The sequence below is a fragment of the Trichinella spiralis genome (genome assembly GCF_000181795.1).
Source record: "Trichinella spiralis strain ISS 195 chromosome Unknown Scfld4, whole genome shotgun sequence".
Classification (NCBI taxonomy): Eukaryota; Metazoa; Nematoda; class Enoplea; order Trichinellida; family Trichinellidae; genus Trichinella; species Trichinella spiralis.
This window is the reverse complement of record NW_003526943.1, coordinates 2,119,492-2,128,499: the sequence shown is the minus strand read 5'-3', so window position 1 is coordinate 2,128,499 and position 9,008 is coordinate 2,119,492. Positions and strand designations below refer to the sequence as shown.

The 9,008-nt window shown below is 45.5% G+C and overlaps 2 protein-coding genes across 2 annotated transcripts in view; one reads left to right on the top strand and one right to left on the bottom strand.

Annotated features, from left to right (window-relative positions):
* The window catches only part of Tsp_00503 (conserved hypothetical protein), a 4,688-nt gene extending 525 nt beyond the window's left edge, over positions 1–4,163 (bottom strand). The window contains exons 1-7 of the mRNA XM_003376289.1: positions 4,101–4,163; positions 3,712–3,895; positions 3,550–3,628; positions 1,954–2,355; positions 1,479–1,625; positions 1,032–1,238; positions 82–340 (exon numbers count right to left, since the gene is read on the bottom strand). Of these exons, the coding sequence (XP_003376337.1) occupies positions 82–340; positions 1,032–1,238; positions 1,479–1,625; positions 1,954–2,355; positions 3,550–3,628; positions 3,712–3,895; positions 4,101–4,163 (1,341 nt within the window). The remainder of the gene's footprint in view (positions 1–81; positions 341–1,031; positions 1,239–1,478; positions 1,626–1,953; positions 2,356–3,549; positions 3,629–3,711; positions 3,896–4,100) is intronic.
* A 1,130-nt stretch (positions 4,164–5,293) lies between these two features.
* On the top strand, positions 5,294–8,346 carry Tsp_00504 (retrovirus-related Pol polyprotein from transposon TNT 1-94). The gene is made up of 2 exons (XM_003376288.1): positions 5,294–8,004; positions 8,046–8,346. Exons 1-2 carry the CDS (start codon positions 5,294–5,296, stop codon positions 8,344–8,346), a joined length of 3,012 nt encoding a protein of 1,003 aa, XP_003376336.1.
* Positions 8,347–9,008: the final 662 nt, after the last annotated feature.

Below are 9,008 nucleotides of genomic sequence, written 5' to 3'. Positions count from 1 at the left end.
TANNAAAGNNNGAAAAAATGAACTCTTATTTGTCAATATCTTTACCCGTACATAGCAACACACTACTGGGCACCAGCTTACTCGCCACAAATGACATGGATAAATAAAAAAGCTATTGATATCATTTGAGGTACAACCCTTGAATGTACCATCCAATGCACCAGGTTCGCCCTGGNCTGCCAGCAGTCTAATGTTGGAACCCGTACCAAATACCAGTACATGCCTTGATACACTCTGCCACAACAAAAATTCATCACCGGCCTTTGTTGTCCTGAATGCGTCAGGGATTTGCAAGTCCCGACGATGTTTGGGCAGTTTTTGGTATCGCTTTGCCTGGTGGCTGTATATCGTGGACTTTGCCCGTTTGAAAAGGGGAAAATGGCCAGATGTGGATAAGTGGGCAGATGCGGCGGAAGCTTCTTCATCATAAATGGCTCCGTTTCGTTTCTTCCGCACTCCGCTTTTTCAAAATCACCTTTTTTTCCATTTTGTAGGCCAAATGCTCATCCACCGGGCAACTTTCGATGTGATCATTCTGCTTCATCATCGATGTCACATCAAGGTTTGTCCATATAGCACCACCGCAGCCTTTTTTGTCCTATACCAAAATACACTACCCCTTAGTAACGAAGGACACACACTGTACATTTAGCACATACTTTTGAGCACCTCCAATATTTCTGTTTGCCGGCACGTTTTAATCTGTATGCCCTGCCTTCATGAACAAGGGACATACCACCGCAACGATTTTGTACAAGATGCAACTCAGAGACATCAGCCATAAAAAAGAACAAAATAGTAGGAATGACGAGGATAATTAGCAATGATCATATTTTAGAAGAGCACATGCAGTGCTAAGGGAAGATAATGGGAACATCCCTAATGGAAGGAACTATATCTGAAAAATTTTTCTTAACTTTCTGTTTTGTTTGGTAATTCAGACAAACAGATCCTTTTTCACCTGGAATGTTGAACCATCCTAATACAAGAAATGCAACTTGAATGTTCAATCAACCCAGTAGTTGGTTTACTGCATTCCAAGAAAGCGGAAATAACTGTCCAATCGGATGATGACGTGGACTGGTGTCAACTCTCTGACTTCCTTCGTCAGGTTCAGGTTCTGAAGATGAGGCCAATCCTTTGGTGACACTTGTGTCTGCCAAAGATACTCGCAAAGCATCAGGACTGTCATTGCTTCCGGTTCGTACCTTTCCTCGGCGCGCTCTCCGCTGACTGAGCTGAGTCAGAATCGAATTAATCTCAACGCTTGGCAGCTGATTCTCGAGCCACCAAGACCACAAAAGGAAATCAGGTGAGTTTCGCCTGCCAACTTGAACTCGTCGGCGATGTCTTGGCGCAACAGAGACCGCTCAGCTCCGGTGTCGAACAAGCAGTTGAGCAAGCGTTTGGGAACCGTGAGCCACGGCCTTGATTATCTGGAAACGACTTCAGCCACGTTCAATGGTGGCGATGTTCACCTGAGCCTTCCTTGGTTCCACGGTTTTACTCTTCGTTCCTGTCTGCTGTCCAGAGATGTCAGAGTTGCACACCCCGGATGTCGACCTGCCAGACGCGGCAAGGTGACCCATCCGATCCCGGCAATTCCTTTTGATATGCCCATACTTCTGGCAGTAGAAACACTGACCAAACTATTGTGCTGTCTTCATCTTCTCATCAGGCATTGGTCGTCCCAACTCTGAAATTTCTGCAGCTCGTAGTGATTCTCCGCACACGGCAAGCTGATCCGCAACGGTAGTGTGGAGAAACTTTGCACCGTCGAGTCTTCGTCTGAAAGGGCTGCTTCAGCGTTTGGCTTCGGGCTTAGTGGGCTTGGCGGGTTCTCGTCGATCCGACCGCGACTCTTCCAGGAGCTGAGCCTGTTCTCCCATGAATTAGAGATATTCTGACAAGTCAGCGGCCATCGTCTCATTCGCCTTCGTTCTCTCATCCTACTTGATCCTGACCGGTGTCGGAAGGCAATCACGACTGATAGCAATCGTGATCTCAGCTGAGGACAGCTCACCTTCTCGGAGACCACCTTCCCTCGGATCCTTGCCCAGGGCAGTCAACGCGTCGACTGTTCGTCTCAGGAAGTCGTAATGCGTGCGCAGACTCACGTCCTTTGGAGGCGCTTGCAGGAGCTTCTTGATTTGATACCTAATCACCTCGCGCAGGCGCTTCAGTGCCACCTCATAATCAGCATTGCTGCTGGACAGGCTACTAATTACTTCCGCTACTCTACCAGTTAAGCAGCCACGGAGGTAGGTCAGCTTCGCTGCGTTGCACAAGTCTTTTCGCTGATGCACGCGATAGTCGAATTGGTCCCAAAACGCACGAAACTCAGCGAAGTCTCCACTGTACTTAGGCAGATCATACCTTGGCAATCGTGCGGTAAGTTCATGGACAGAAGTCGCGGCCGTCACCACTTCAGGTCCTGATCATGACGCTGCATCTCCCTGGTCATCCAGTCGTACGGGTTGATCAGTCCCGTTCGACCGCATTAGAGCCAACACTCAGGCTTGCCATTACCGCTGCAGTATCCTAAGGTCGCTCGCCTTCGATGTATCCGGCTCGGATGACCAGAATGTTGGGGACAGAGTCGTGTAGCCAACGAGTCAGTGGACTGTAGATTTTTACTATGGCGGCAGATCAAGTCAATTATGATGATCTGACCGCAATACGACCCACGTTCGTTTACGAACGTGTAGCAAAGTAAGACAAAACAGCGGACACCGGTTTTATTCAACGAAGCACTTATCAATGGACACAAATGAAAACCGATTGAGCACCACACAAAACCAATGACAATCACACAGCACAGTACGGAGATTGCTGACAAAACCGCAGCTTCTTCACGCTTCCTCGTCACTCTCTCACCGTACACCACCTACCGTACTCCCCACCATTCCGATGGTCAAGAACTGATGCACCTTCAGTTTCCAACAGAAACTTTGTTAATAATCGATGAAAATTATACTGATCACGATAGTTCAAGATGTACAATATTATACTTATATTTGAATTACTAATTAGACAGTTGCATAGATACTGTTAAACATTTAGAGTGAATGTGAAGGAAAGGGAATTTTCTTTAGAGAATACATTTCTTTAGCGAATTTTTTTTAGAGAATACTACTCATGAAAAATAAAGATATTGCAATTAAATGTAAATCTTTGAAAATAAAAATAAAATTTTTAGATTACTATGATGAAAATAAAAAAATTCTACTTTGCAATCTTTTTCAATATTCTTTATATAAAATAAACACTTTTTCATTCGTTGAGTTTGTTTTTTCTAAAATTGCACATGTGTGAAGCTATATCTGCATAATTTATTTGCGATATTGTTATTTCACATATATTTACTCGTTGTCTTTTTTTCTAAGTTGATTACATCTCTTCGTAATAATAAATATTGTTTTATCTAATGCTTACAATGTTGTGAATGTGAACTGATTAATATATGCAGAAACTTTACTTGTAATGACAACACAATACCAAGCTAATGTATAACGCACATGAGATCACACACACAGACAATGCACATACAGAGAGGCAATGCACAATGAGAGAACGCCGGAACCAACCTGCGCACGCACACTGGTGACGTGGAAAACTACTGCACCTACTGTAATATGTTCTTGAGTACTCTTTTTGTATATATTTTTGATAGCATGACATCGCAATTCATTACATCCCTTTCCCCTTAACATTCGTTGTCCTTGAGCCGTTGTGGCGGTCTTCTTTCTCGCGTAGACGATCGTTGTTGTCCAACACTTGCAGCATCAGGTGATTGTGACGCTGCCTCACTTTCTTCTCTTGGTGTTGTGACAACTGCTGCATTTTCCTCAGGTGTAGTTTCAGTTGTTACTGTTTCTCTTCTAGCTTTTTTTTTCTGTGATTCGATCTTTTCTGCACTGTGATTTTCCTCAGCAGTTACATAGCGTTTTCTTAACTGGTCTATGTGTCTGCGCCACAGTTGACCGTCTTCTGTTTGTACTTGGTAGGACAGTGAGCCTGTCGGACTCACAACGGTCGCTGGTTTCCGGGGCAGCAAGTAGCACGGTGGCAAGTCATATAGCTTGACGTGCTGGACTCACAGGGTTCGATTCTCGCTGCGGCCTCTGAGCTACCATTGCTTGTTGACGTGCCGTCACGTCCATGGTCTTCTTCAGTTCACACCAGTCGTGGGCGATATATTCTGGGCTTGGTCTTGGATTGGTGATCACGTCGAACTTGTTTCTTATCTTCGTTGTCCTTTTGTCACAGGCTGCACAGCTGTCCAGATGTCAATTTACATGGCTTTAAGCGACTGACATGCACTAGCAAGGTTCGTCTTGGGTTGCTGATACTCCGGATGCGATAATTTAACCCGGAGACTTGTTTGACAATCTCGAACGGCCCTGTCCACGGTGTCGTGAATTTCCTGCTTGATTTGCTTTTGCTGGCAGGGCAGTACAAGTAGACTGCTTCATGGGTCTCGTAATATGGATTTCCTGTCTTCCGATCATAATAATACCTATGTCGCATCTGTTGCGCAGCAGTGTTTTCGGGCAAGCGCAAACGCGTTTCGGAAGTGGGCTGCCAACTCTTCGACGTACTTGCTGGTGGTCGTTGCGTTCCCCAAGTTCGTGTTGAACGCTGCATCCACTGGGAGTCGCGGAGGGCGCCCAAACATCATTTCGAAGGGTACGTATCCTGTGGTTTCAGCTTGACCATTAGAAGAAGGGTAAAAAGGGGCGGACGTGATGTGTTTGATACCACACTTTATTTAAGTATTCCTGAAAAACGTGTGAAGTGAACTGTGCACCATTATCTGAGACGATAATGTCATGTCAAGCAGTCCATGGATGCTAAAAATTTGTCTCAAGCATGATATCACCGATTCAGATGTCGTGTTTTTCAGGGCACTGACTTCAAGCCATTTGGAGAAGGCGTCCACAACGATTAAGAAGTTCTTGCCGCAAATGGGGCCTACTAGATCAGGTGTATGCGAGACCACGGAATTCTTGGAGATTCCCACTTGTGTACAGGCGCGTGCGGTGGCGAAGCTCTAGACTGTTGGCACAGTTCACATGTTTTTACCAAGTTTTCAATTTCACTGTCCAATTTTGTCCCTTTGTGATAAGCGATCGCCGGCCTGTGAGAAATCAGAAGAAATCGGACAAGCACTTAGCAGCAAACACAGATTTTGCTGCAAGCTGTCTCCTAATTCAAAATGCAACTGATGGCGACAAGGATTGATTCTTAGATTCCGGCGCCACAACGCATCTGACTTCATGGCGACGATTGGATGGAAGAGTACAACAGTCGCACTACTCACACAGTGGCCATTGCCAATGGAACAAATATAACGACTAAGGGAATCGGCGTTGTGAAAATTCCCCTCGCTACTGAGAAGACGATGGTGGCCCACGACGTTCGACATGCTCCGGAACTGGCACTGAATCTCCTGTCTGTAAGTCGAATAGCCGCACAGAAGAAGACGTTGATCTTCGACGAAAATGGTTGCCGAATAGTGGACTTAGCTATTGAAGTTCCGAGACAACATATTCTCGGTACTGCAACTCAGTATAATGGACTATATCGGCTAAATCGGTGTGACCAGTGGGCTATGACAGTGCATGATGTCCCAGATCTGTGGCACCGTCAACTAGGGCATTTAAGTCGTGGATCAATGAAGCTCTTGCAAGATGGGCAAGCAACTGGCATTCCATCTGATGCAATCACAAAAACGGATTGTGTCACTTGCTTGAAAGGAAAACAGTGTCGTTTGCCCTTTCCTAAATCGGCCACTAAGAGATCAAAAGAAGTTCTTGAACTGGTACACTCGGACATATGTGGGCCCATGCAAGTAGCGTCAGTTGGTGGTGCTCGATACTTTCTTTCATTTATCGATGATTTCTCACGGAAATCGTTTGTGTACTTTCTGAAGCACAAGAACGAAGTCCTGTCGAAGTTCAAAGACTTCATCGCAATGGTGGAAAGGCAAACTTCAAAAAGAGTGAAGTGCCTGCGAACCGATAATGGGCGTGAATACGTGAACAACATGTTCGCGGAATTTCTGGTGAGAAAAGGCATTCGTCACGAACGTACGATTCCTGAAACGCCCCAACAAAATGGCGTCGCAGAAAGGATGAACCGAACGCTTGTGGAAAAGGCCAGAACGATGCTAATAGATGCCAACTTGAGTCCAGATTTGTGGGCAGAGGCTGTGGGCACAGCCAACTACCTACGAAACAGATGCCCCACAAAGGCTCTGCGAAAGGTAACTCCAGAAGAAGCTTGGTCTGGACGTAAGCCAAACTTGGCGCACTTGAAAGTCTTTGGCTGTTTGGCAATGGTGCACGTTCCCTCAGGACAACGAAAGAAGTGGGATCTGAAATCCGAAGAACGGATCTTCGTTGGATACTGCGAAACCAGCAAAGGATATCGTACTGTGGACCGTAAAACGAAGAAGATGTATGTCACCAGAGACGTGAAATTCTTGGAATCACAGTTCCCTGGCACCCAGGCGTCAAAGGAAGGGTCGACAAATTCCCTTATGAGTCCAGACGTTGGCGAAGAAGCAGTGATTGTGTGGACTTCTCAAGATAGTGGTTCTACTGAGATGGATCCAAATCCATCTGCTCCACTCAAAGTAGACACCGACAGTGATAAGTCCATTGGACAAAATCCACAGCCGTCAGCGAAGACGTCGCCAGAAGAACTCAGAAGACCGCTACGAAACCATTTCCCTAATCGAAACATATTCAACTCAGATTTTCTTCTGTTTCAGGCGCAAGTGCGCGAGCATAGCGATCCCATCAGCTATGAAGAGGCAGTGAATCGTCCGGATGCCAAAGAGTGGCTCAAGGCCATCAATGAAGAATTGGCATCCCACCGCGAAAATCAATCATGGGAACCTGCCGTTTTGCCTCCACACAAGAAGGCCATTAAAAGTAAATGGGTCTTCAAGACAAAGTATAAAGAAGATGGGACAATTGGAAAACGAAAAGCGCGACTTGTGGCCAAAGGATACTCACAATTGCAAGGAATTGATTTTGAAGACACATTCGCTCCAACATTGGGTTATTCTTCGCTCCGGTATCTTTTGTCATTGGCAGCGAAGTATAATTTGGAAGTAGATCAAATGGACGTTGTGACCGCGTTCCTGAATCCGAGCCTGAATGAAGAAATATATATGGAACTGCCGAGTGGTGTTGGTGATGGAAACAACAAATACTGCCGTTTAAGAAAATCTATCTACGGCCTGAAACAGGCGAGTCGTGCATGGTACGGAATGTTGGACGAGACTCTTCGGAGTTTCGGGCTCAACAGGCTGAAGAACGAGCCCTGCATCTATTTTCTTTGGAAAAATAAAACTTTCCTCGCCGTCGGTGTATACGTAGACGATCTACTCATTCTTTCAAACAACGAGTCATCAAAAAATGAATTGAAGATGGCGTTGTGTGAGCGCTTCAAAATGAAAGATCTTGGCAAAGCCCATTGGTGCCTAGGAATCAGAATCGTGCAAGATGTTGAAAATGGCACGCTGTCGATTGACCAGGAGCAGTACATTGAGGAAATGCTGCACCGGTTCAGAATGTCCGACTGCAAAGGGGTGAAAACACCGTTGGACCCTAACCAGGTTTTATCGAAAGCGATGATGCCGAGGAGTGATGAAGAAATAAAGCAGATGAACACCGTACCGTACAGAGAAGCCGTCGGCTGCCTGGTTTATTTAAGTCAAAGTTGTCGGCCAGACATTTGCCACGCAGTGGGGATTGTCAGTCGTTTTTGTGATAATCCTGGAAAGGCACATTGGACTGCCGTTAAGCGCATCTTCCGATACTTGAAGTACACAAAAGCTGCGAAGTTAGTGTACAAGCGGACTGAGAACGCACTCACCGTGTATTTCGATGCCGACTGGGGCAATGACAGAGATGATCGTCGATCCATCTCTAGATGCGTTGTGTGCCACTCCGGTGCAGCGATTGCATGGTCATCAAAAAACAGCGGACGGTAGCGTTATCAACAACAGAAGCTGAATACATGGCCTTAAGCCAGGCTGCACAAGAAAGCGCATGGCTACGCTCACTGCAATCTGAATTGGAAAAAGAAACCAGCAAGCCTACACTGCCATGCGACAATAGTGGAGCCGTTAGCATCAGCATCGATCAGTCATCGTCAGCAAGAACAAGAAACATCGACATAAGGCGCCATTTCATCAAAGAAAAAATACAAGAAAGCGAAACAGAAATGCGGCAAATACCAAGTGCAGACAATGCAGCCGACATGTTCACAAAGGCCATGACGCCGAGTAGTCCGGCTGCTTGTGTGAAGCTAATTGGGATGGCGGCGTGAAGTGGGGATGTTGGAAATCACGACGTCATCACCATATACCTAATTATCAACATACCGTACCCCCGTATACTGTACTGTGTTTAGTTTTTTCGTTTTAGTCCCACGCTGTGTTCTATTCTCGCTCGCTTGTGCTGGTCGATCCATTAAACTGCTACCGTTTTATCGTCCAAGCGCACCATCCCAACACCGTCCATTCTTTTGGCTTAGAGATATCAAACTCTTCGATGTGGCCCAACATGTTAATCAGTAATCACACGAATCATAACGTACCTCTTTAATGAATCCCATCCTCGTCGCCAAATGTTGTGAACTGATTAATATATGCAGAGACTTTACTTGTAATGACAACACAATACCAAGCTAATGTATAACGCACACGAGATTACACACACACAGACAACGCACACACATATAGACGATGCACACTGAGAGAAAAGGGGAAACAAATCTACGCACGCACACTGGTCACGTGAAACTACTGTACCTACTGTAATATGTTCCTGCGCACTCTTTTTGTATATATTTTTGATAGCATGACATCGCAATACATCACACAATGAAATATTGCTTCAAAAATGAAGCATTTAAAAATTTCCTCTGAAAATGAAAAACTGTCACTTGTTGAGCTGCTGCATAATTATAAACATTTATTATTGTAAAAA

Coding starts and splice junctions, on each gene's coding strand:
- Tsp_00504 (XM_003376288.1), top strand. CDS start 5,294: ATGGAAGAGTACAACAGTCGCACTACTCACACAGTGGCCATTGCCAAT. Junction 8,005..8,045: donor TCATCAAAAAACAGCGGACG/GTAGCGTTATCA, acceptor CATGGCCTTAAG/CCAGGCTGCACAAGAAAGCG.